Genomic DNA, 27,473 nt, shown 5'->3' on the forward strand with positions numbered 1-27,473 from the left:
GAATTGTCAGAAAGCCCTCTGAGCAGAAAACAGGGGCTCTGGGGCACAAAGGGACCTGAGCGACAGCCCCTAAGGCCCCCACCCTGGTCTCCCTGCCCCCTCTCTCACCTTCCCCAGGGCAGCCCCAATGGTTATAAAACAAAACTCAGGACATGCCACTGGCCTGCATAAAACCCACCTGTGACTTCTCACTGCACTTAGGATCAAACCTTAACTCACTGGCACAGCTGGTGAGACCCCTGCAAATGCTTCTCCTACCTTACCTCCTTCCATTCTGGCCCTCACACACTCCACTCAGGCCACACTGTCCCCGCTTCTACATAAGCACGCCAGACTCACCTCTACCTCAGGACCTTTGCATGAGCTGTTCCCTCTGACCATAAACACTTCCCACACACATGCACTCGACCCACTACCTCCTTCAACACGAAATTCTGCTCAAACGTCACCTTCTGAGCAAGGCCATCCCCAAAGACAGCCACTCTTGCCCTACTTTCTTGCTGTAATCTCGTAAAACTCAACGTTCTCCAAAACTTTCCCCATCGGTATATGTTTGACTCCTGTCCTCTCTGTCTCCTATAGGGAAAGTAAGGTGGCCCCAAACAAGGAGTCTGTTTGGTCCCACTGTCTGAACACAGAGGGCCTGAACAGACCGCACTGTAGCAGGAGACGTCAGATCTACTGAATGAATCAGTTAAGGGCTGGGCTGGCGCTAGAGCTTCTTGTTCAAGCCCAGTCCTCCTTCCATGGAGCCTCGGGGGCAACCTCGACCACACCATCTGTAGCAACCTGATCATCAAGGATGCCATTGGCCAGGCTGGGGATGGAACCAGGGACCCGCCCATCCTGCCGATGCCTGCCCAGAGAGCCTTACGCTCAACCTGCCTCCCCTAAGAGAGCGTCTCCTGTGTCTGTGGCCACCCCAAATGGGCCACCAGCTAGGCGTCACAAGGGCTTTTGCTCGTGTCCTAGTGGCCAAAGGCATGAATGTCCCCAGTTCCCACCCCCCAGCCAGGCCTGACCCAAGACCTTTAACTTGGGTGTTCTGGCAACTGGACCTCAAGCCCTAGGTTTTTCTTCAGGAAGGACAACTGGTCTGTGGGAAACCCCGTACAGCAGGCTGGCACCATCGTCAGCCAGTGCTAAGATGTCAGCAGTAGGCCCACCCCTTAAAACCACAGGACTAATGACAGGCACTGCTTGTCCTGCTCCTACCACCACCCTCTACTATCCCCATGTCACTCACAAGTTCTCAAATGCCTCCTCTGGACACAGGACACACGCTAAGTCAATGACCTGCGCTCCTGTTACAGCCACTTTACTTTCTTACCAGCATGTAATACAATGCTATTTCATATAATTGAGGACATCTTAGATCTGACAAAATCAAGTATGTGCTGGGGAGGCCCTGGCCTGATTCCCAAAATAAACTGATGACAGAGGTCACACGATGGCACACAGCTAATGTGGGAGGAGTGCCTATAACTCAGGATACCGGGGCACCTGGGTGGCTCACTCGGTGAAGCGTCTGCCTCCGGCTCAGGTCATGGTCCCAGGGTCCTGCGATCGAGCCCCATGTCGGGCTCCCTGCTCATCGGGGAGTCTGCTTCTCCCTCTGCCCTTCCCCCTGCTCAGGCACACCCTCTCTCTAATAAATAAATAATCTTTAAAAACAATACATAAATAAAATTCAGGACACCAAGCGTGAACCATAATACAAACTACGGGCTTAGGTGTGATCATAATGCGTCAGCATAGGTTCATCAATTCCGACAAATGTCTCATTCTGCTGAGGGACACGGATAAGGAAGGAGGCTATGCACATGTGCAGGCAGGGGCTACACAGAGCCCTCTGTGCCTTCCGCTCTAAAAACTAAAGTCAAAAGCACCTCTGATGGGGGCTTCTTTGGCAGAACACCTGCTCAGGTGATGGGCTTGGTGTGTTGAAGCCAAGACACTGAGAAGGGCAAGAACACTCAGGACACTCTCAGTGCGACCAGCAAGGTGACTGCTGTCTCGGGCAGGGCAGGGTCGCGTGCCTGGGCCCGAGCAAACAGCATCAACAGCCGCTCCATGCACATCTTTCACTCTTCTTGTCTATCCGCTGCCCTACTACGTGGAAGACTCTTCCTGGATTCTGCACATGAGCCAACCATGGCTGGGAAGAGCGAACCAGCTCACCAGGACCACTTACCTTTTGGATTTGGCACACTCCTTCTTCCAGTTCTTTACCAAAACGGGCACAACTTGTTCTGACGTGTCCTCCTTATTCAGGGACCAGAGGTCTGTGCTCTCCAGGGGCTGGCGGTAGCCCCGGACCATCAGCCTGGGGCCAAAACACCAGGGGGAGGTGATGAGAGTCAGGAGGAAGAGGATGATGACCCTCGCTGCCCACACTGCCCCCTGCCAAGGACAGCAGCACTCACTTGGGAAAATCGCAATATGCACTGGACGTTTGGGCACATTAAGTCATCAACGCTAATTCCATTAGGTCTCCCAGGGAACATGGCCTCATTTTTTAAAGACACACAATATTCAGGATACAGATATGACAATGGCTCCCATTTACTTTGAAAAAATGTGTTTAAGACTCAGTGGCAAAGCATTAATAATTGTCGAATCTGAGCGATGAGTTCATTGAGCTTGATTAGACTAGTGTTTCTACGTGTTTGGACGCTTTCGTAATAGAAAGCGAACCTATCACTTTAACTTGTTTTGAAATCATACCAAACTTACAGAAAAATCCCGTGAATTGTATGAGGAATTCCTACCTACCCCTCCCCCAGCTCACCGCTGCTGTTTTGCCACATCTGCTATACTGTTCTCTGTCTCTATCTATAAACATCCACATACAGACTTTTTCCCAACCCCTTCAGAGTAGGTTGTAGTCTCCACACACCTCCACACCTCAATGTTAGTGTGTAGCCCGTTCAGAAAAAGGGCATGCTCTCTCAGAGGAGAGCGATTCATCAAAATCAGAAATACGAGCCAGGATGACATGATCTGTGGACCACACTCAAATGACTCCAACTGTCCCAGAGATGTTCCTTAACTGTTAATTTGAACAATATCTGATTTTTAAAAAAGTCTGTGCAAAGTTTATAAAGATAAGGAACAGTGCTTATGAGGGGAGAAAGATTCATAGAATCCTGGGTAAGAATGCTGACAATGTGTAGAAAAAAACGGACAAGAAGGGGGCTTAAAATGAGTGTTGCCGCTGGTGTTTTTGGTTGTGGGTCTATGCATGTTTCTCTTACCCACCCACATTTCTTATGGGGCATGGGTATTGTTTTTCTAATAGCAATTTTATTTCTCTGAAACAATGCCAATAACTGTATCTATACCTGACATTAAAAGAAAAAAATAAAAAAATAATACCCAAATCCAAAAGCCAAGAGCGCACCCAGTGCCCTGGGCGAAGCCACGCACAGACGTGTAAACCGTGTATGGTTCACACACGTCGAGTCCGTGCACGTGGGCACAAAGTCAGTGTCTGAGCCCCAGGCCCAGGGCAGACACGCTCAGCACACGGGTGAAGGGTGATGGAGGGACAGCGGGCCCAAGGCACCAGCCTGGCCTTACCCTGTGATCCACCAGAAGGTGACTCTGGAAAGGAAGGAGGCGCTGGATTCCGGGCAGGGATTCTAGTGAAGAGAACACACGGGGTGGGAGGAAATAGGAAATGGTCAGTTAAACTCATCTATGCCAGCTCTTGGCAACAAGCAGGTGAGCAGAGTGGTCTTACTCTCCAAAGGACCAGGAGTCACCCTCACACCAGTGACTCACACCCCTAAAGGGTGTCTCTCCTGATCCGCAGTAACCTTCAAAGAAACACATGGCAGCTCCCCAGTTTCACCCAGGAAATATTTCCTGAGTGTCTACGATGTGCAAAAGTGGTACCGTGTGCCACCTACCCGCCCTGTCTTATATTCATTCCCACAACAACCCGGTGAGTGTGGTGTGCCCCCACGTTACCCCATTCATCCACTGATCATTATTCAACGAATATTGTCTGAACACCAACTACTCTTCAAAGTGCCAGCATTATCCTATATCCTCGCAGAACCTTACGAGGGTGGTAATTACTATTATTCCTGTTTCATTCATTCATTCAACAAATATTTTCTGAGCACCTATGACATGTCCAGCACCACGTATATAGATCTGAGCAGACACAACCCTGCCTTCAGGAGGCCTGTAGTGTATTAGAGTAATAGTAACACCTGCTAACTTCTCTACTAGCTAGCTCTGTTCTAGGTGCTTTACACAAATGATTGCATTTAATCTTTGCAACCATCCTACTAAGTAGTTACAAATATCATCCTTACTCTGGAGTTAAAGAAACAGAAGAGCAGAGGGACAGAATGATATCGCCAGGCTCCCCCAGCTAGAAGCAGTGGACACAGACTGTGAGCCCCTAACAGGCTTCAAAAAGAAATATCAGTCAAATGATCCTGTGAGCAAACACACAACCCCAACTGCAGTGAGGATCGTCCCCTGAAGCTAGGTCAGTACACCAGTGAGGTCACTGGTATCTTAGGGAGATCACAGCAAGAGAGCCGATAAGTGGATGGCGGCTGATCCAGCCAACAAAGGTCAGAGAAGGTATCCCTGAGCTGGGGTCTGAAAACCGAGTGAAGGAAAACAAGGAAAGGGGAGGACCAAGGCGGTCTCGGCAGTGAGAGAGTGTGTGCAAAGGTCCTGTTGCAAAAGGGAGCATAACCTACTCCGGGAACCAAGAGGCGACTGAGCAGTCTACACTGGAGGCCATAAAAGGGATTTTGGTCTTCACTGCAAGTGCAAAGGGAAGTCATCAACACGTTCCAAGCAAGCTCTGACAGAACCTCTTTCCCAGAGGCACAGAGATGAGCTCCAACCACACACACACACACACACACACACACACACACACCAGGAAAGGGACGTCAGCATGGAGCCTCTGAGACCACACACGAGGGCCAACTTTCCACATTGATACATTCAGGTCTATATTGTGAAATACACGCTTTCATGAAGGGGGTGGGGGGCCACCATGCAGTGATGAGGTCTCTAACAGAGGAGGCCGCTCCGCATTCCAGCATTTTTCAGAGACCGCATTGGAGAGCCGGACAAGCGCACACGTTCTACCAGAGTGCTTTTCCATCCAGGATGCAGGTGTTTTAAAAACAACACCACACCTGGTCCCCACCTCCGAGAGATTCCGATCAAGCTGGTTTGGGGTGGGACGAGGGCATCAAGTTTTTCTGTTTGTTTTTCACTCCCAGAGTCTCCTTGGCAAAGTGGCTTGGCAGGAAATGTCCCAGGTAAGCCTCGAATGTCCTGTCACACCTGATATACCACGGAAGCTAAAGACGTGTGGAGTCAAAAGGCCTCAGAAATAACCAGAAGTGGCTCCGAACTTGCCCAAAAAGGGATGATGTGAGCCTCGATCAGGAAAGTAAGTAGAAGGGACTGTGATGATCACATATGTTTAAAGACACATTCTCACAATGACACCGAAAAACAAAAGGCAAACCCTTGGTGCCGTTCATGAAAAGATGCACGTGAACCAAGCCGCTGTCTTAGAAAACAGGGAAAGGGTAGGAGACAAGCATGTTCTCCACGTTTTCTAAATGAACTTCACCACAGGATGACCAAAGAGATGAGGGGAAGTGTCTGCATAGAAACAGTCCAACCGGGACACCTGGGTGGCTCCGTGAGTTGAGCGTCCAACTCTTGATTTCGGCTCAGGTGATGATCTCAGGGTCATGAGATCAAGGCCCGCATAGGGCTCTGTGCTGGGTATGGAGCCTACCTGAGATTCTCTCTCCCCCTCTTCCCCTTGGCCCCTCCCCGCCTAAAAAATAGTCCAGCTAATACACGAAGAATGAATGACAGAACATTAAGACAATGCGTCATTTTGCAACCACAGCGGATTATTGGAATACTTGGCGATACCCAATGATTATTATGAATGCTTTTAGGCCAGAGAGTGGTGTCACTGTCGTACTACTTAAAATCCTTATCTTTTAGATATTCTCACTGGGGAGAGCTGGGCGACGGGCAGACGGGAATTCTACTATTTCTACAACCTTTGGTAAGTCAAATTTATTTCAAAATAAAAAGTTACTAGATATGTTTAAATCCCTATCTTTCAGAGATATGTACTGAAGTGTTTCCACAGTGAGGTGCATCTGTTATACGCTGCTGTCTACTTCTGTACATGTGGGGAAGCTCTCAGCATAAAAAGCTAAATGACAAGCTTCCCCGGTGACGCCAACCCGCATCATGGGCCCAGAACCACCGGGCTCCACTCTGGGGCCACGGGGGTGTCAGGAGGTTCCCAGTCCTGCCTGCGCCGGATTCCAACCTGTGGAGCTCGAGGAACACAGGTGGGCCGGGGTCCCACCCCACGCCAGCTTAGATCAGTGCCTCTGGGCTGGGGCCCTGGCCTCAGGAGATTTATAATAAGGAAATCAGATGCTGTTTGCCTCAAAGACCTGTGTTCCAGACCAATGTAAAGGAGAGTAAGTTCACACTTTGGAGCCAGGTTTCAAATCCCCGGGATGCCATTTTCTTGCTGAACGACCTGGGGCACGTCCCTCCACCTCAAAGCCTCGGTTTTTGAATCTGGGAGATGGGAGTGGTGCGTGTGGCTGCTCAGCCGACCTCACACGACTGCTAGGAGGGACAAGTGAAATGAGTCTGTGGGACTGTGCTGTAAGCTGGAGCTTTCCAACCCAGTGCGGCAACATTATTCTCGGGGGAGGCGGTGCCATTTGTTCTGGAGGCTGGTGGTGGGTGGGTTATCAGGTCAATCTCAAATGCTCCTCAACTGCAGCCCAGTTCCACCCCAGTGTGACAAGGTGGGGTCCCAGCGGGGAAGGGGAAGTGGAAAGGGGGTGGGGCACAGCTGACAATAACTCATTCATTTCTTTCTATTTCTTGAGCAAATATTTACGGAGGGCCTACTTAGATGCCAGGAGGTAGCTCAGGGCTGGGGACAGAGCTATGCATGAGACAAGACAGTGAGGTCCCCACCTGATAACACTTCTCACCTGGGGGTGGGGGGAGTGGGGGGGGAGATGGGCAATTAGCAAGCCAACGGGAATAAATATATAAGTATCAACAGGAGCGCCACAACAGAGAAGAAAAATGAAGGTGCCAGAGAGAGATGGGGGCCGGGGACTTGCTTACGCGGGAGGTGGCCAACAGCAAGGAGGTCAGAGGGAGGCTCTGAATCCCAGGCCGGCCACTTATCAGCTGTGGAACCTTAGCCAAGGTACCTGGTGATGAGATTAAATGAGATGAAGCACGTTAAGATTCCTTAACATGTACCTGGCACACAGTGAAAGCCGGAAGACACAGTATTAACAGTATTAATACTAAAATCTGAAACAATAACGTCTTCTATTTCTCGCAGCCCCACGACACACCAAGCACCGTGCCAGATGCCTTCCGTAAAGGCTGGCAAAAAAAGGCCCACAGACTGGCTGCTGGTCAATAAAGTGTGATTGGCACACAGCGATGCCCGCTCATTTACATACTGTCTACGTCCACTCCTGAGCCACGACGGCAGACGTGAGTAGTTGCAACACAAACTACGTGGTCAGCAAAGCCTGAAATATTTACTGTCTGGCTCCTTACAGAGAGAGCTGGCTAGGCTAAGCCCTGCTCACATCACAGCTCACAACACCCTGAAACAGGGGTAACTAAGGTCACTAAGGCATAAAACCAGAGCTCAAATGACAGCCTTTGCCTCCAAACCTGGTCTCCTTTCAGTCTCGGCATCGACGTGGAACATCGCTATGCGAGTTACAGACCTTGCAGAGATGCCCAGTGGAGGGGCAGGTGGGGGCCGAAATGCAGCCTGTGTCCACCTCAACGAGACCCCCCCCCCAAGTCCCGTGCCTGTAAGGGGCTGCATCAGCCTAAAGGAGGCAGGGCCGTGCCCAAATTCATCCACCCACACAGGGTACAATGTCTTTTTCTCATTTGCAAGGCGACACAGAGCAAACAGCAGGGTGTTAGGCACATGCACAAGAGGCGAGGTCCCCAAATCCTGGAATTCTCTCAAAATTAGGCAACTCCAGCCGTCGGGCAGGAACGAAGCAACCTTTTGACTGTGGAATCGAAGGCAAATTCATTCCCTTTCCACCCTCCCATATACAAACGGAGTCGTACCCCTGAGACTGTAAGAAACAATAGCCCAGAGGGAAAAGATTAATCCTCACTCTGGCCAGTAAAAATCCCAGCTGCTGCGAGAAAATTCTCCCAGCAAATGCAATGAGATCACATTATTTACAAGACCATTTCACAGTTTCTAATTTGCATGTTCCAAGAGCTTTGTCCAATTCGCCTCCTCCCTCCTTTGGATCCAAACAGGGATTTTCAGATTATGAGAAGCCACACCAGGCCGACAGAAGGCCCGCGTCACCAGCACAGAGAAGGAAACCTCTAAGTTTGGGAGCTGGTTTCTGGAAGTCCCTGTCTGACACTGAAGGCCTTCTATGACCATAGACAATTCGAATTCTGAAGTAGCCAAGAACTGCTAACTGAAGAAGAACAAAGGGCATGGGTGCTGGATGAGAACCCAGATGATACCCTGTTCAACTGAAACCAAGCAAAACATTCTAAAAGCTGCCATCCCAGCCACGGAGGCTGGAGCAGAGTAACTCCCAAGCCAGGATGGAGGAGACTTATTACTGGGTCCCCCATTCACTCAGAAAGGAGAAAAGTTCGGACAAGCCCTGAATGAAGGGCAGGGGAAGAAGAAAGTCTGATTTATGCAACGTACAGAGAAAGCCACATTCTTTGGCATCTGTATCTGGCACTGGCTGATTTGGCAGAAACCATGTGGCTTAAACCAATTTGGTACAATAGCCCCAGGCACTGGTTCTTCAAGGACCAGTCATTCATGAGCTCACACCAGGCAGTTTGGGGACACTGTCTGGGTCCTTTAGCACTCTGGCCTTCTTGTCACACAGTCTCTGGATCCCTGCAACACTTTTGTGGTGTTGATTCTGCTTTTTTGTTTCCTGCTGGTAACTCCCACTCTGCACTGCCTTCACACCCAGCAGGAAGGGGGTGCGTAATACAGCAGGACAGCTCAGGGCAGGGGTGCTCCAATGTGGCCCCCACCACCAGCAGACACGGTGCCTGGGGATCTCTTAGAAGAGCAAAAGCCTGGGTCCCACCAAGATCTACTGACGCAGACTCTGGGGGTGGGGCTCAGTGGTCCGTGGTGTACCAGGCCTCCCAGGTGATGCACGCTCCGGTGAGCTAACCCAAGAGAAGGGCTTTTGATCCAGCCTTGTGAACACCACCACTCTGGCCCTCTGTATTCTCATCTGTACAATGAGAGGAGACTCACAGTCCTGCCTCATCCAGATGCTTTGAAAGGACTAAGTTTAAAAAATAATAAATAAAAAATAAACCAACATAGAGGGTTGCTGTCCAGCTCAGCCTCCCTCCCGACCCACTTGCGCTGCTGGAATGGCTGTTAAGTGCCACTAGCCTCTCCATGTCCCATGCACCCCCCTCCTTTCAGCCAGGGGGGGTCCTCCTAAACACCTCCAACCTGAGCATGTCACTCCCCACACTGAGAATCTTCCATCAGGTCAAGATCGTGAGTCCTCACGGTGATACACAATTCTCCTTGACTTTGCACGCTCGGCTCCCTGGCCCTTCCAGCCCGGCCAAGCAGACCACGCAGCTTCCAAAACCCATAAGTTCCTTTATACTGGGGGTCTCTGCACATGCTCAGTCCTCTGCCGGGAGCACCTTCCCATGCAGCCTTATCGGCCTGGCCAATGCCTCTCACTTCTTGGACGCGGGCCTCTCCTCCCCCGGATGCTGGCCCTGGAGCCCCAGGCTGAACTGGGAACCTCTCCTCCGGCCCCTCCGCCCCCAGCACTTCCCTGCCTCAGAGCCCACTGGCGAGCCCACAGCCGTTGGTTTATCTGCCCGCCGCCCTCTCCTCAGTGGTCAAGTTTGTTGATTTCAGTCCTCAGAGTCTGGCTGAGCACCGGGCACCACCCGCAGCCCCGCACGACAATGAATTACTAACGACCAACAGCATAAAGGAGAAAAGCCTTAAACACGGGGTTTATGACGCTTTCATAAACAGTCCAAGCTCCGTGGCTGCCTCTGGGGTGTGTGGGGTAGAGACGGACCAGGAGGGGCGGGAGGGAACTTTCTGGGGTCCTCGTAATGTTCTAGATCTTGATAGAGGCTTGGGTTACTCATTTGTCAGCACACGTCAAACGGTCACTTCACACTCAGGAATTTCACTACGTAAATCCTGCTTTAAGGAAATACGAGAGAACTGTTACACAGACATGGAACTCTAGCTAATGGTTTGCACGGTGAAGTGCTTGGGGGAAGGATACTAAGGACTTCGGAGTAAGTTTGAGATACCAAAAAAATTTAGCCGGTTGGCTGGGTGGTCGGCTGGCAGGCCAGGCACGTGATCAAGCAAGGTTAGCAAAATGCTAACAGTGAAATCAGACTGGTGAGTAGATGGGTGCTTTGTCATTCTTTCAACTTTTCTGTGAGTTTGACATGTTCCCAGCAAAATACGTGGGGAGGGGGGATATATTCTATTTATGGACAGGGGTAAAATTACCTCTTATGCCAAATGAGCGGAGCAGTTTTCCTAAATGTGCTAAACCACACTTTTCTACTGTGAACCACCCGTGGATCTTGTTAAAATGAGACTTTGACCCAGCAGGGCTCAGTCGGCCCAAGACTCTGCATTTCTAACAGCACCTGGGGCCTGCTGATGCAGCTGGTCCGAGGACCCTACTTTCAGAAGTGGGGGGGTCTACGGTATGACCACGTTTGCCTCTGATGCCTCCAAGTGCAAATGGAAACACCCTCCTTCCACCTGCCCCACCCTAAGCAGGGGCCTCAGGGCCAGCAAGCTGAAGGATCACAGGCTGGGGCCGGACAGGAACCTCAGGGGAGCCCTATGAGGCTTGGTCAGCCACTCCCAAATTCCAGGCAGTCCAGGGCCTGGAGGAGAGAGGGGAGCAACCCCACCAAAAAACCCGGGCCAGAAAAGACATCCGAGTCATGCAAAGGGCACAGGGCCAGCTGGGGAGGACGCCGGCTTCGGTGACTCAGCAGGAGAGAGCCCAGAGAAGCACAGCGCTGCCAGCTCCCCCCGAGGCCCCGCCTGATCCGGGCCACGCCGGGGGCATGGCTGAACGCTCCCTCCGAGGACAAGCAGCATATGACCGAGGCTCCGACCTCAGGAGAGCAGCTAGGCTAGAGACTCTGCATCTTCAGGGCTCCACTGTGATGCAAGCCCTGAGGGTGCTGGGGACATAGGCCGAGAGAGCACCTGCCAGTGTCCTCCCCCGCTGATCACAGGTCTCAGATCCCAGTGGGAAGGGGCTGTGGAGAGCACCAAATGGAGCCTCAACCCATTTTCAAGAAGGGGGCACTGAGGTTCCGGAAGGAGGAGGGACTTGCCTGAGGTCACAAATCTAAGTCACAGACCCTGATTCTCAGGCTTCCCAGGCTTCATCTCGACTGGAGTTACACGGCTGTTTGTTCACTCGCCCGTTCGATGACTGTCCCCTGCGAGGCCACAAGCTTCCTGAGGATACCCCATAGACTGCACTGTCCAAAGACAGCCAGACATCATCGGCCATCCCACGAGCTCTTCTTATGATGAGAGCTGACCTCTCCCCCATCAAGAGGTGGGGGCTGTGTCCCCACCCCTCGAACCCCGGCCGACTTTTGGGATGGCCTCCATCGAGAGAGTGTGGCAGCAGTGACACTATGGGACATTTAGGACTGGGTCATAAGCAGTGACACAGCTTCCACCTGGCTCTCTGTCTGGAAACACTCGTCTTGAGATGCGAGCCACCGCACCGTGACCTCACCCAGGCCACAAAGACATGGACCGTCAAGTCCATTGGAGGCTCAGGCCGGGGGACAGCGCTAACCACCAGACACAGGAGTGAGGCCGGCTACTGTCGGAGAGAGCCCACAGGGGAGCCACCCAGCTGAGCCCGGGCAACGCCCAGCACTATGAAACCTGATAATACACTGCTATTGTTTTATGGAACCAAATTCAGGGTGGTTTGTTATAAGTAGTAGATAACCGTAGTGAGACACGAACCACACCGACCTCACACCCCGCTGAGTCCCCAGAACCAAGCACAGTATACAACAGGTGCTTAATGAATGTCTGTTGAAGGGATAAAGGGAACCCGGGTCTACCCAACTCCAACAGGGGGCTCCTCTTCCGTCACACCATGTTGCTTCCACCATCAGATTTAGGGCATAAGTTAGAGTCTAACAGGCCGACCATCTTCTCTAAGCTTAAATTCTTAATAAAAAGAATGGCTAGGGACAAGAGGCAGGGTGTCCCCGCCCCTTGCAAGCCCAGCCTCCAGCTGCCGGGGTGCAGCAGAGCAGGCCCCAGCCCCGGCTGCTGGGAACGCAGAATGTACAACGGAAGGAAGAAGCCAGCTCTGCAAGCACCCAGGAAAGAAGCAAAAGGAACTTACTTAAATCCCCAGAGGGAACCAGAAATCAGAAACTCCCTCCCCCACAGAGCATCTGAGACAGTCCCCTCTGGTAGGCAGGTTTTCAGGTGTTACAGGGAGCCTGGGGAGCCAGGTGAGCTCCAGGTCGCCCTGCCAGCTTTCCCCGGGCTCAGTTTACCCTCAGAGCAGCCCAGGATCTGCAGCCACTCAGGTGGGGATGACTCGTCCTGTGTGCTCTCCAGCTCCCCAGCATAGCCTGACATTTAATAAAAGTTTCCTGATAGGGACACGCCACTGCCAAACACCCACACCCAGGTACACAAACACTGATGTACAGGGGATCCAACAGCCGTAGACGTCAGAGCCCGTCCTTCCCGCCCAGCGTGAGCTGGGTTCCAGTGGGTGCCCCAGGCATGGTCACTGCCCTTGTGAACTTTATACACAAGCAAACACACACACACACATGCATGCAAACACATTTTCGTGCAAACACGAACATAAATATATGCACACACACACACAAGCACACACACACTTTGCAAATTTCTCCAACACGATTCCGAATCCTTGAGCAGGGAAGTCCAAGATTGGGGCCTCTCAGAACACATACTGGGACACGGGTTTCAACAAACACGTTCCCAGGTGTCAACCTCTTCCGATCCGATTCCCCACAGGCGCCTTCATCACCCACAAAGGCAGCCTCGGCCTTTTGCTGAGGCGCAGGCCAAACCCAACAGAACCACAGCAGCTGAAAACTGCTCTTGCTGCAATTTCACCAGTTAACAGCTGACTAACCACGAACAAAGTGTCAAATAAATGCTCCACAGGTTCCCCTCCCACTCAGACTAAAATCCAGTGGCTCAGGCGAACACAGGCAACTGTCCCCACCTGTGAGATGCCACGTCTTGGCTGTCTCTGGCCTCCCACTGCTCCAGCCATAGCGGCGTTTCCTGCTGTTCCCTTGATATTTCATGGCAGCTCCTGCCCCAGGGCCTTTGCACTTGCCTCCCCTCTGCCTGGACCACTCTTCCTCTGGGTATTCACTCAGCTCGCTCCCTTGCTCCAGTGAGGTTTCATGAGGGAGGCCTTCCCTGATGGCTCCTATCACATCATAACTGCCCATGACCTTCGACCAACATATCAATTTCCTTTCCATGCTTTCTTCTCCTCCACAGGATTTACTGCCACCTAACTGATAATACGTAGCTCCTGGGTTACTATTTGTCCAACCCCCCACCCACCCGCATGACAACACAGGCCTCAGGTGGGTAAGAACTGTTTTATTCACTACCACAGCCCTGTGCCCAGATTGGGACCTTGCACGTGGCACTGGACAGAGGGAGGGAAGAAGGGGGAGAAGGAGGGAGAGGGGGAAGGAGAAAGGAAGAGAGGGAAACAGGAAGGAAGAACAGAGGCAGCAACAGGAAAGGACTATGTTCCCTTTTATTTCACCAGCTGGAACACTGGCCCTATCTCCACCCCACCCACTCACATCCATGGGTACATACAGGATTTCCATGTGCCCCAAACTGACAGAACAGACCAAGGGTCTCCAACTCAAATCCCTCAGGGGCCTGACACAGATAGCAAAAGAAGGAAGCAAGACTATATAGTGCAAGAGGGAGTGGTGGGGATTGCAGTAAAGTAGGGCCATGCGCCCCAGCTGAGGTCAAACTGCTGCTGTGGGGAATAAGGGTCCTAACACTGTCAGAACTTCTCGTTTTTCTAGAAAACCTGCATAGTTACAATTTATGGGAAATTTCCTAACTTTTAAATGTTTGCTCACATGTTCTAAAAACACTATGGCCGTCAAATGAGAAAACCTACATGCCTGCAAGACACAGCAGTTTACAATTATGAATCCGATTCCCTCCTTAAGTCCCCCTAGCCACAGCTAGGCCTCTGTTTTTCCATCTGTGGAATGGGACAATGATAGGACCTCTCTCTGGGCCTTTGGGGAAGATGGAATGAGATCCCAGGTGGAAGATATTGGCACAGAACAGATGTCTAATCCACAAGAGGGGGCAAGGTGCAGTATTTTCACACGCATGTGCACACACACGTCTCTGATCACACTTACGGAGTCGTGGATGGTTTCAGAGAACAGGGGCGGTCGGTCCGAGAAGCAGGACAGAACGAGCTGCATCAGCACGAGGGAAAAGTAAATGTAGAAAGTGACATCGCGAAACACGTCGATTTCAGCATCCTAAACGTAAGCCGAGGAAGAGAAGATCACTTTCTGGAAGCAGCCTGCCGAGGCCGGGGGAGCAGGCTGCAGACCCAGGAACAAGCCCTCCTGCCCTGAGCCACCTCCCCCAACAGGAGAGAGGGGGTTAAATCACGGTGAGTCCCTGATGCCCGGTGAGGGCAGCCCACGTGGTGAAGGGAGGCTCGGGCGTGGGGATGAAGCAGGCCCACATTCAAGGCCTGGCTCCGCTCGTACCGGCCCCCGGATATTGCCAACTCACTCAACCTTTCCACACTTCAGTTTTCCCGTCTATAAACAAATCAGCGGTTCTCAATCGGGGGCGATTTTGCCTCCCGGGGAACCCAGTGAGTGGAGGCCAGGGATGCCATGCTCCCCTCCCCTCCACAACACCCTACAAAGGTCAGGACAGCCCCTTACGACAAAGGCATCTCTGGCCCAAAATGTCAATGAGTGCTGAGGCTCAGAAACTCCGTTGGAGTAATTGTGAGCAGTCAATAGGATTACTCATAAAAAAAACCCTTAGTCCCTGCCTGGAACCTCAGAAACATGACCTCAAAAAATGTCAGCTACCCTCAGTACTAAACACCACCCATACCGAACACTGCAGGGGCTCAATAAAGGTTCAGTTACTGACTAGGTGGAAGGAAGCGGAAAACAGCAGGGTAGCGGGTAGCGTCTGAAAAAGCACACTCCTCCGAGTTCCTAGGAGCGGCGTATGGCAGCCAATGTGAACGACTTCTTAGCCAGAGTGCTGGCTGATGGCACTGAGGTAACACAGGGACAGACACTGGGTCCCATAGTGGGGCAGCCGCTCTGCAAACACCACTCCCCACTCAGCTCTGTTCCAGACTGACGAGATCTAGAGCTGACTTGCCTTGCTGTTCATGGCTGACAGAGGCTCAGAGGGTGGTGTGCATTTGCCCGTGGCTCCCACCTCTGGAGAATCCACATGGGCCCCTGAAGCTACCCAAGTAAGTAAGTGGGGCCCTGAGGAAAGAAGGTTCTAGAACAAAGTCTGGATGAGCTAGGGAAATCCCTGGTAAAGAAGCTGGGCCCAGGTAGCACCCAACCTCTAGTTCCCATAGCAATGCACGATTTCCACATAAGCTGGAAGGAGCAAGCATCTCTTCCAAGGGGCTGCTGCAGTAAGATGTGGAATAAGGCCATCACTTACCTCTTTTAAGGCAGTCATGATTTTGGATCTCAAGATGGCAAGGGCACACAGTAGGGCTACAAGCCAGAAAGTGAGCATGATCCCCGAGGACTGGACTCCCTTCCTTCTCTCGAGTTGAATTAAAAAGGTAGCAAGCAGCTGCAAGAGTGAAACATACAATAGCAGTTGTCAGAAGACCAGGCCCCCACAGTCCTGGAAGATGTTAGTCCTGGAGTAGGGCTGCCCTCAGCTCAGTGGCACCAAAAAACAGCCCGGGGAGGAGTGGGCTCCCATACCCACTCTGCTTTTGCCTTGCTGAGTGACCCTGGACAAGTCACTGAACTTCTCTGAGCCTCCGCTGCCTCGTCTGCAAAAAAGAGAGGACTATATATAGCACCTAACGTGAAAGTGGTGGGAATTTAAGGAGACCATGCATAGATCTGGGATAGGATGGCAAAGTGGGGGAAGCTCAGTTTACAAGAGAGAGGCCCACTTTTTCCTGAAAGAACGAGCATGGCTGAGCGCCAATAAAACTTTATTTACAAAAACAGGCAGTGGGCCAACCCTTCATTTACAGGTAGTCCCAGCCCTGACAGAGACTAATTATTGTCCTTCCGGCAACAGTGAAGTCTGTTCTCTTTCATAAGGAGATAAAGGTTCTGTTATCTGCCTATATTTAAACATCTCATCTTCAAGGAACTTTATTAGAATGACAGTGGGTGGGGGGGAGCTGGGATTTTATTTCATTCCTAATATCTGAAGCTATTACTCCATTTCACACATGACTTAACGATCAGGGAGAGAAAATAAGCAATAAGATGGCTTTTTCTCAAAAGAAGGAGAAAGGCCACGGCCATTCCCCTGACAAGCAGAGCTGGCCTCAGGAGCAGAATCCCCAAAGCTGGTCATGAGCCAGACTTCCGAGGAGCTAAAGGTCACCCACGGCACCTGCCCTTACTCCCCAGAAGCACATCTGCTTGTCTGTCCTCATCCATCCTCCTGGGGGGCCCCCCATCTCCCTCACTCCCCACATTTAACCCATCAGCAACTGGCACTGCCTCTGCCACCAAGGCCGATCCTCAGTTCGCCCACTGCTCGCCCTGGCCCCAGCTCCCTCCCCTTGCTCTGGGTAACCCCATGGGCCCCCCCACTGCTTCCCAGCTTCACCTCCTGCTCCAATAATCCAATCCGTTCTCCACTCCTCGGCTTTTCAATACACAGAGCCAGACATGCCACACCCTTGCTCCAAACGTCTCCCTTTAAAACTGGGGGTATTAACCTGGGGTGCAAGGACAGGCTGTGGCTAGAACCCAGAGGTCCGTGAACTTGGATAGGAAAACAATCACATCCTCGCTCTCCCTCAAATCAGCACCACCGGTCATTAAGTGAAGGCAATAAACCACACAGCATTAGCGGTCCCTGGGGCTCTGTCACCATTAGAAATTGTATCTGAAAATATACAAGTGAAGATGTCCCCCACGATCATATACGGCCATCATGACTTGGAAATTAGGGAGGCATCCTACTTGCTGGTAGACCTTGATTTGAAATGCACGTACGTTTTTACTTTTTTAATCATTTGCTAACTGTGTTTTTATGCAGTTGGTTTCCCAAACCCGGTGCCCTGCGACTGAACAATGGATGACAACGTGTGATGAAAACCATACCATCAAACACACAGAACGACTTAAACTAACAAACACCTCTGGACACACACAACGGCGTTGAACTGCAGGTCTGAGAAGTCAGCCTCACACAGCCCCAGGCAGCAGGGCGCCATTCATGTGACATTCTGGAAAAGGCAAAGTGACAGGGGCAGAAAACACACCCGCGGTTGCCAGGGCATGGGGCTGTGGAGGGAGGGGCTGACCACACAGCAGGGACAGCACGAGGGAACTTTTTAGGGTGATGGGACTGTTCTAGATCTCGATTGTGCAGCTGGTAGTTACCTGACAGTGTGGCTTTGTCAAAACTCATTAACTTGTATTTAAAAGAAAGTGAATTTTACTATATTTAAATTAAAGCTCAAGTAAAAACACAGACGTCATCACAAAATCTTCACATATATACGTGTGTGTATGATTGGTTTCCTTTGTGATCCTTTGTATTTATGTTAGGAACATGATCGTCAGACCTGACCGGCAAAGGAGAAAGGGGCCTGTGGCACAAAAAAGTTTTAAAACCCACGTTTGGGAATGCCAAACGAACAAAACAAAACCCTGAACCCTGAACCCTGAAGCTCAAGGTCCTACAGGGTCAGCCCTCTGCCCTTATTGCTGTCCCGCTCTCCTCCTCTCCTTACTCCCTCTTCCTCAGCCACAGAGACCAACTCCTCCATTTCTCCCTCTGACCCCAGGGCTTTTGCACGTGCCATTCTCTCCAACTGGACAGTCCTCTGCCCTCAGCCTCTTCAACCTTTTAATATCCTGCTCATTGTTCGGCCTCAGCTCCATCACGCCTTCTCTAGCCCCCAGACCAAACACATTTGCCAAACTTCATCCCTATGGCACTTTGCACAAGAGCAAACACTTTGTGCCTTTTGGGGGAATCACTGAGTATCCATTTGCACAAATGGACATATGTTCCATGAGGACAGGAACTGTATCTGTCTTATCTCCAATTCCTGGCACACAGTAAGGATAAAAATATATCTGCTGACTACTGTTATCCCATATCTAGTACCTGTACCCTCCTGCCCCTAGGGGTGTAGAGAGAATGTCACCGTAGCATGAACAGCAGGGCTGATCCTTTATTCTGCCACTGAGCCCACAGGGGAAGAGAGATACTGAGGCTCTCACAGGCCAGTTCACCTCTTAGCTAGCTCAGAGCCTCAAACGGCATACAGCTCGGTGACCCTCAGCCCATCACACGTGTGTCCCTGGAATCACATACTCATGAATGAAGAAAAGACCAGGAACGGGGAAAATTTAGGGAGTATGAGCCGCTCCAGCCACAACTAGTCTAACCTCTACACCTTCTTGCCCAACATACAGTCTAAGACCTTCCGGCCAGCAAACTCAAGCTCTTCATTTACCAATTCCCTTGACATGTTTATGGAGTCTTATTACATGCTACGCATGGTCCCCAGCTATGGGGACACAGAGGTGAACAAAGCCCACAGGGAGAGCCAGGTATTGGCAAAGAACCCCACAAACAGTGGTGCAGACACTGGGGTATGAAGCCAGTTCTACCACTTACTGGCGGTGTGACCCTGGGTCAGTTCCTTCACTTCTCCATGCCTCAACTGGCTTATCTATGAACATAGGAATAATGAGCAAAAATCCTTAAATGAGTTAATATGTAAAGGGATCAGGAATGTTATCAAGTGCAATAAAGATTCACGGCCACGGGGCGCCTGGGGGCTCTGTCCGTTAAGCAGCTGCCCATGGCTCAGGTCAAGATTCCAGGGTCCTGGGATGGAGGCCCGCACAAGGCTCCCTGCTGAGCAGGGAGCCTGCTTCTCTCTCTCTGCCTGCCACTCCCCCTGCTTGTGCGTGCTCTCTCTCTCAGATAAAATCTTTTTTTTTTTTTTAAAGATTTTATTTATTTATTTGAGAGAGATAGCCAGCGAGAGAGGAACACAGCAGGGGAGTGGGAGAGGAAGAAGCAGGCTCCCAGCGGAGGAGCCCGATGTGGGACTCGAGCCGGGAACGCGGGGATCACGCCCTGAGCTGAAGGCAGACGCTAAGACTGCACTACCCAGGTGCCCCTCAGATAAAATCTTAACAAGAAAGATTCACATCCTTCCGCAATCTGGCTCCAACTTGCCTTTCCTTTCCCATCTTCTGTCACCTCTGCTGTCCACCCCCTAAAGCCCCACTCCACATTCCGGCTTCACAGATGGCCACTCCTTCAATCCCAGCCTCTAACCCTTCCTTGGACTCACTGCTCTCCCAGCTCAAAACACCCTGCCCCGAACCTGCTTCCCTCCTCGTTGTCAAACACGCAAGGGCTATGCTCGCTGCGAACTTTAGGACCAAGGTATTGGGTGCATACGCAGGAATGGCCCTTAATTCGGAGTACATCACTGTGGCACGCGGGCGCTAAAACCAAGGCCTCCACAGCGACCACCCCCCACTCAGCTATGCATTAGCTATATGACCCTGAGGACAATTAACATCTCTATGCCTTAGTCTCCTCCCCTGCCAAACGGGGACAAGGTTGTTCTGAGAATAGATGAATTCTAATTTTTAATTTCAAGACACGTAAACCACCAAGAACGGTGCCAGGCACATATTAAGGACTTACTTAAAATACGCCAGCTGTGAGAAAGCCGTTGCCGTGGCTGTGTTTCCCACATAATAATGGACCCCCATGAGGCAGGGTAGTTTCCTATTCAGCTTGGCATCCCACCCGGTAAGCCAGAGGCTGAAAACTCAAGAGGCAATTAGGTCCCAGACAATTAATATAAATGGCTGAGCTAGCCAGTATGAGGGCAGCACACAGAGGCACCACCAAAGATGGCGCCCGCCATTCAGCCGCAGTGGCAAGGATGGCAACAGGGCACGGTGAGGACTGTGGCCAAGCGCACAGCACATGCACCTTTAAAGGCTGCACTCATTTCTCAGCTCCGGCTGATTGTTGCTCCAGAAGACGATGAGGCTGGTATCGCCATCTTTGAATTTTTCAAGAGAGGCCAGATTTTTGCATTTTTACTGTGAGATCTTCTCATTTCTACACACTGGCCACTAGTTTTGGCCTCCACAGTGCCTGGCAGAGAGCTAGCTCCTACTTACCATAGTGATGCCCAAGAGGGTTGGGCTGACCAGAAACACCGGGGCCAGGAATTTGCCCCAACTTCTTTCCCAGAAAGAGTAGAAGAGGTCTGCCCAGCAGACGATCCACAGCAAAAATCCCAAGGCCTGGAAGAAAAGGACATACATGTCTTACAACAGACACCACTGGAACTTCCCCCAGTTCCCCTGCAAAGAGCTCAGCCTTGGAGGGACCAGCCAACCCCTGAACTATCAGCTGTGGTGCTTAGATACAGCACATAGCCTCTGGAGCATGGACAAGTCCTAGGTACGGGGAGCTACCCTCTGGGCCATCACACGCTAGTCTGTAACCAGTGTATGATGCCCTCCTGCACCCAGGGCATGACTGTTCGTCTGGTTGCTGTTCTTCCCGTCCCCAGAAAATTCAAGAGCTCAGTCTGCAGCTTATCCCCACCCGCCACCCCGGACACTTGAATAGGCACCTCACACAGTAAGCACTCATTCAACAACATTCACTGGGGACCTACTAATGGGCCACATACTTTTCAAAGCGCCAAGGATACAACAGTGAACAAAACAGACAAAAGTCCCTGCCTTCGTGGAGTGAGATTCTAGTGGGGAAAAAATGGGCAAGAAACAAACTGAAAAATATACACTATAATGCCAGAGAGTGATAAGTGATGTGAGGAAAAATAAAACAGGTAACAGGGTGTGGTCAGAGAGGGCCCTTGCCATCAGGTGACATACAGGTAAAGAACCAAAAGTAGACATTTGAGGGAAAGAACGATTCAGTTCCATGGAACAGCAAGTGCAAAGGCCCTGGGGTAGGGAACAGGTGTGACAGGTTTATGGTTGCTGTGGAATGAGCAATGAGTGTGGTAGATGGCTGGGAAGGAGCCTGGGGCCAGATCAGGCTGGCCACCATGAGGATTTCATTCCTTGTGGTCAGAAGCTAATGGAGGCTTTTTGAGCACGGCTTTTGTTTGTTTCTCTGTAAAATCTGTTTTACACTTTAAAGGGAGATGTTGCTCCCCCCAAAAAGTACAAAGTGCTTCCAAAGGTCTGAGATCTAGATAGGATAGGGAAATCGTTAGTTTTTTGCATGGTATGAATGAGACAGGTTTGGATGGGGGTACTGCAGGCAAAGCAACAGCTTCAGTAAGAAACATCCAAGTTTTCCTGTTTTGGGGGAACCAAGTATTGGGAAACAGCCTTAAAAATGAAGTGAGATACTTGCTAAGTGGAAAAGAGAAAGTAGAATGAGGATCGTGACACGTAGCTGCTCTCCACATGTCTTCCCTGAGAATGCTTATTCTCATAGGGGAGAAACGGCCCCTGTACAGTGGAGAAACCAGGCAACACTTTGACCAGCGATCAAAATGAACCCCCTCAATCTGGGGTGGATGAACGTTACACCTAGGTGTAATACCCCTGAGGGACCCAACACCTGTTCCGTGGTTTTCCAGCTGAACACGCGTTACCCTCACCATGAGGACACATCATGCAGGCTCGAGCTGAGGAACTCCCTCTAAAACAAGTGGCCCACGCTCTTCCAATATGTGTCAAAGGAAGGTGAGGTGTTCTTTCAGATTAAAGAAAACCCAAGAGACACCATGACTAAAAGCACCGCATGAGGGGCGCCTGGGTGGCTCTGTCAGTTAAGTGTCTGACTCTTGATTTCAGCTCAGGTCATGATCTCAGGGTGGTGAGATCGAGCCCCACATCGGGCTCTGCACTCAGCGTGAAGTCTTCAAATTGTCTCTCTCTCCCTCCCGCTCAGTCTCTCCTTCTCAAATAAATAAATAAAATCTTTTTCAAAAATTAAAAATAAAAGCACTGAATGAATCTAGACTGGATCTTGAAAGGGGTTGGGGGAGCGGTCCTAGAAATTCTAGGACAGGATTAGGACAAGTGACAAAACTGGAACATGAACAGATTTTTTAAAAAGTATTGTGTCCACGTTAAACTTCCTGAATTGAGTAACTGTCCTGTCGTTACCTATGAGAATGTCCCTGTTTCGAGAAAAGACACACTGGAAGAACCAACAAGTAAAGATAGCACAGATGCTACCGGTTCTCAGATGATTCAAAAAGAATAAATCATACGTGTGTTTAAGGAGAGAGGAAGAGCCAATCAAAAAAAAGGGTGGCAAAATGTTAGAACTTGGTGACCGTGAGTAATGGGTATTCAGGGCTGTGGGCAGTTCCTGGGATCCTTCTTGCCACCCTTCCACAGTTTGAAATTGTTTCAAGGTAAAACCTTTTTTTTTTTTTTAAATAAAAAAGATACCCTCGGGTCAGGTAGGAAGACCTCCTGATTACCTCCTGATAATCTCTCCAGGTCGAGCCTCGCATGCTCACTGTCATAACGAGGAAGGGGGGGCCTCAGGGAGGTTAAAACATGTGCTCAAGGTCATACAGCTAGGACGAGGCAGAGCCTGCCTCTGCACCCACATCTGAACCCAGAGCCTCAGCCTTCACCCACCACGTCATAAGTCTGCCTTCTAGAAAAAGGAACTCGGTTAAGTAGAAGAAACGTGTTGGTCTTCACCAACCACCGGTCCCCAACCCAAGCACACCCCACTTCCCCCACCAGGAAGAAATCCCAAGTGACTTACAGTTTTGGTTTTGTTGAGATAGGTCATCTGAATGTAGCCCCGGTCATGGCGTGAGAGATAGAGCAAGTAGAAGGGGAAGCAGACCCAGAGGTGAGAACAAGGCACCCATACGAGGAGCGTGTTCTGAAAGCACTTGGTGAAGTCGGGATTGCTGGTGTTCCACGTGACATCCCACGCCTGCAGACGGAAACAGATGCAGGGTCAATGGGCTGCACCAAGGAGGGACAGGCATCTGTGTGGAGATCAAAACCGCAATATGACGGGGTTTAAGAGAACAGACAAGACCCTACACCCGGGGCCCTCTCGGGTAGAACTTGCAAACTAGAAAGATCAGGAGCCAAAAAGACCATCAAACAAAAAATAAGTCCTGGGACCTGGGGCAAGTTCCCCATCGTACAAAAGATGGAATCTGGGCACCTGGGCGGCTCAGTCATTAAGCGTCTGCCTTCAGCTCAGGTCCTGCTCTTAGGGTCCTGGGATTGAGCCCCATGTCAGGCTCCCTGCTCAGCAGGGGAGTCTGCTTCTCCCTCTACTACCCCTCCCCTCTGCCTGTGATCTCTCTCTCATGCTCTAATAAATAAAATCCTTTTTTAAAATTTTTTATTATGTTATGTTAGTCACCATAAGTACATCCTTAGTTTTTGATGTAGTTTTCCATTATTCATTATTTGCATATAACACCCAGTGCTCCATGCAATACGTGCCCTCCTTAATACCCATCACCGGCCTATCCCACTCCCCCCCCCGAACCCCTCAGTTTGTTTCCCAGAGTCCATAGTCTCTCGTGGTTCATTCCCCCTTCTGTTTACCCCCCCTTCATTCTTCCCTTCCTTCTCCTACTGATCTCCCTGCTATTTCTTACGTTCCATAAATGAGTGAAACTATATAATTGTCTTCTCTGCTTATTTCACTTAGCATAATCTCCTCCAGTCCCATCCATGTTGCTGCAAATGTTGGGTAATCGTTCTTTCTGATGACTGAATAATATTCCATCGTATATATGGACCACACCTTCTTAATCCAGTCATCTGTCAAAGGGCATCTCGGCTCCCTCCACAATTTGGCTATTGTGGACAATGCTGCTATGAACATTGGGGTGCATATGGCCCTTCTCTTCACTATGTCTGTATCTTTGGGGTAAACACCCAGTAGTGCAATGGCTGGGTCATAGGGTAGCTCTATTTTTAACTTTTTAAGGTACCTCCACACTGTTTTCCAGAGTGGCTGTACCAACTTGCATTGCCACCAGCAATGTAGGAGGGATCCCCTTTCTCCACATCCTCTCCAGCAATTGTTGTTTTCTGCCTTGTCCATTTTTGCCATTCTAATTGGCATAAGGTGGTATCTCAGTGTGGTTTTCATTTGAATTTCCCTGATGGCTAATGATGTTGAACATTTTTTCATGTGTCTGTTAGCCATCTAAAAAACAAAATCTTTAAAAAAGAAGATGGTGTCTGCCATTGAAGAAACCCAGAAGGTTTCTGTCAACTGAAGAGTCCTTTTGTCACTATGCATCATTCCACTTTACAATCTTGCCAACTGAGGACCTCAGAAAGTCGTCTTCTTTGTCCCTATCACTGCCATCAGCGCCACCAACATCACCATCATCGTGACCACCACCACTTCCATCATCATCATCATCACGGCCATCACCACCACTAGCAGCCTCAGCATCATGGGTAATGACCAAATTGCAGTCCTCTGTGCTAGGTTCTATTCTAAGCACTTTATCTGCCTTATCCCCCTTAATTCTGTGAGTACTTCATCACCCCTTTTTCAGAACAGCAAGCAAAGGCAGAGAGGTTTGGTGATTTGTTCGAGGATCACACAGCAGGTAAGATCTGGAGCCCAATTCAAACCCAGTCAATTTGGTTCTGAAGTCCCTATGGTGAACCACTAAGGTATCCAGCCTCAGAAACAAATTTGTTTCAACTGCTTTTTAAAGAACCCACGTGTGTTTCACTAGAAACATGCCAAATAGATAAGCTGACACATAATGAACACATCGGGTATATCAGCCCAAGAATAAACTGCGGCCAACAGTTAGGACTTCAGTAAACGGAGAAGTGAATTCAGGTCCTGATTTGACCACTGACCAGTTCTACAACTTTGGGGAAAGTTACTACCCTCCCTTATGGCTTTAATTTCCTATTTCTACCATGACTGGGTCAGATAAGATCAGAGATCTGACACAGGTGGCCCCCCCAGGCCAATGTGGCCCACAGCTGGTTTGTTGTTATTGCTGTTGGTTAAGCATCCTTTTTAAAAAATCTGAGGTTAGCTGCCAGCATTTTAAAATCAGAAAATTTCATATGGAAGTGTAGATCTGGTTACTCGTAGAAAATGAGAAAATTTGGGACACCTGGGTGGCTCAGTCAGTGAAGCAATTGCCTTCAGCTCAGGTCATGATCCCAGGGTCCTGGGATAGAGTCCCGCGTGGGGCCTCTGCTCGGTGGGGAGTTTGCTTCTCCCTCTGCCTGCCGCTCCCCCTGCTTGTGTGTGTGCGTGCTTTCTCTCTCTCTGACAAATAAATAAAAAAAAATTTTTTAAAGAAAATAAGAAAAATATAATAGCACTGGGCTCAAATTCCTGCTTCACAACCATCAGCAGGAGCTGGGGAGCAGCCCACCTCAGGACGAGGCCCGTGGGCTACAGCTGGCCCCAGGCCCCATGCAGCCTATCTCCCTCCTAGCATTTTCTCCCCACCACTGGACGGTGAGCCCTCCAGAAAACTCCCGCTATATCTGATCCCTAAAGCCTCCCACAATCAGGTAAGTGAGACCACGGAGGAACTCCAAAAAACCTGGAAATCTTATGGCTATGATTGAACTGTTCAAGCCACATTCAAGACCGTTGAAGAAAAGAAGGTAATAGGAACAAAAAGATCATTTCACTTAAAAAACACGTTTGACAATCTGATCAAAATAATGCTCTGAGCTACTCAGGAAAGAGACCTAGTTATGCACAATGTGAGTCTGACACGTACACTTCAAGACGGCTATTAAGATGGTCAGAAAAGAAAGGATTTGGCTTTAAAAAAGAGTGAGTGAGTGAGCTCTGGGTCTAAACCAGGTACCTAAACTGGTTCTTCAGAGGTGTAATTATTCTGTGATATAAACAGTTATTTCTCCAGAACCAAGAACAAGAAATCATGGAAAAATAAACTTTAAAAGGTCAATGCACACAAGGGGATTAGCTAGGAAACTTCTAGACATAAAGAAATCCTAAAAAAAAGGACAAAGGTCATGCCTCTGTGGATTTGGGCATTTGGAAGACAGTCTTGTACATAAATGTGGTATTTATCAAAGACTGATTATTTTAACTGGTTTCACATCACTTGTAATTCTTAAGGTGATGGTGGAAAAGGGGATTAAACTGTTGGTGGTTATTAAATACAGAACTGTTTCTGAGCAGCTGCCAGAAAAAGCTCATTCCAAAGGAATTTGCCCTTCTGGTAAAAACAATGCTGGGCCTTAATATATGCAGTTACGTATACCAGAAGCTCGGTTCCTATGTGAGACATTTCTATAACTTGATCCTTGCCCCCATCTTTCCTTGCCTGGACTACTGCAATAATTTCCTAACCATTCCCTGCTTCCAGCCCTCCTGGCCCCACTCAGTCCAGTCCTTCCCCACTACAGCCAAAGTTATCTTACCTATCTGGACATCCATACGTGCATCCATAGATATGTATCTGCCCACCCACCCACTCACCCATCCATCCATCTACCCATCTATCTCTCCACCCACTCCCTTCCCATGCATCCATGCATCTGTCCATCTACCCACCCAGGCACCACTCACCCATGTATCTAACCACCCAGGTACCACTCACCCACGTATCTACCCACCCAGGTACCACTCACCCACGTATCTACCCACCCATGCACCAACTCACTCATCCACCTATCTATCCATCTACCCACTCCCTACCCTTGCATGCATGCATCCACCCACCCAACATCTACCCACCCATGCGCCCAACCAACCAGGCATTCATTCATCCATGTTTCTATTAATTTACTTTTAATAGGTCATAAAGTCTATGTGTTAAATTTTTTTCAAACTACACAAAATGGCATACATGTAGTGAAAAAGAAGTCTCCCTCTCTGAATTTGCAACCCCCCATCCCACCCCCCAGGCAAAAACTACCATTATTAACATCTTGTGCATCCTTCCAAATATCTTCCAGATAAAGTGTATCAATTTTGTTTCCCCAAAAAGTACAATACATAGTCCGTTCTGTACCTTGCTTTTTTTAAACTTAATATTAGAAACCGATTTTTTTCAGTAACA

General features: G+C 49.9%; 1 protein-coding gene across 1 annotated transcript in view; it reads right to left on the bottom strand.

Annotated features, from left to right (window-relative positions):
• The window catches only part of ABCC1 (ATP binding cassette subfamily C member 1), a 116,631-nt gene that overhangs the window by 71,006 nt on the left and 18,152 nt on the right, over positions 1 to 27,473 (bottom strand). The window contains exons 3-8 of the mRNA XM_019807751.2: positions 23,177 to 23,353; positions 20,581 to 20,706; positions 15,866 to 16,003; positions 14,563 to 14,688; positions 3,583 to 3,644; positions 2,195 to 2,326 (exon numbers count right to left, since the gene is read on the bottom strand). Of these exons, the coding sequence (XP_019663310.2) occupies positions 2,195 to 2,326; positions 3,583 to 3,644; positions 14,563 to 14,688; positions 15,866 to 16,003; positions 20,581 to 20,706; positions 23,177 to 23,353 (761 nt within the window). The remainder of the gene's footprint in view (positions 1 to 2,194; positions 2,327 to 3,582; positions 3,645 to 14,562; positions 14,689 to 15,865; positions 16,004 to 20,580; positions 20,707 to 23,176; positions 23,354 to 27,473) is intronic.

Source organism: Ailuropoda melanoleuca, chromosome 10 (assembly GCF_002007445.2).
Source record: "Ailuropoda melanoleuca isolate Jingjing chromosome 10, ASM200744v2, whole genome shotgun sequence".
Lineage (NCBI taxonomy): Eukaryota > Metazoa > Chordata > Mammalia > Carnivora > Ursidae > Ailuropoda > Ailuropoda melanoleuca.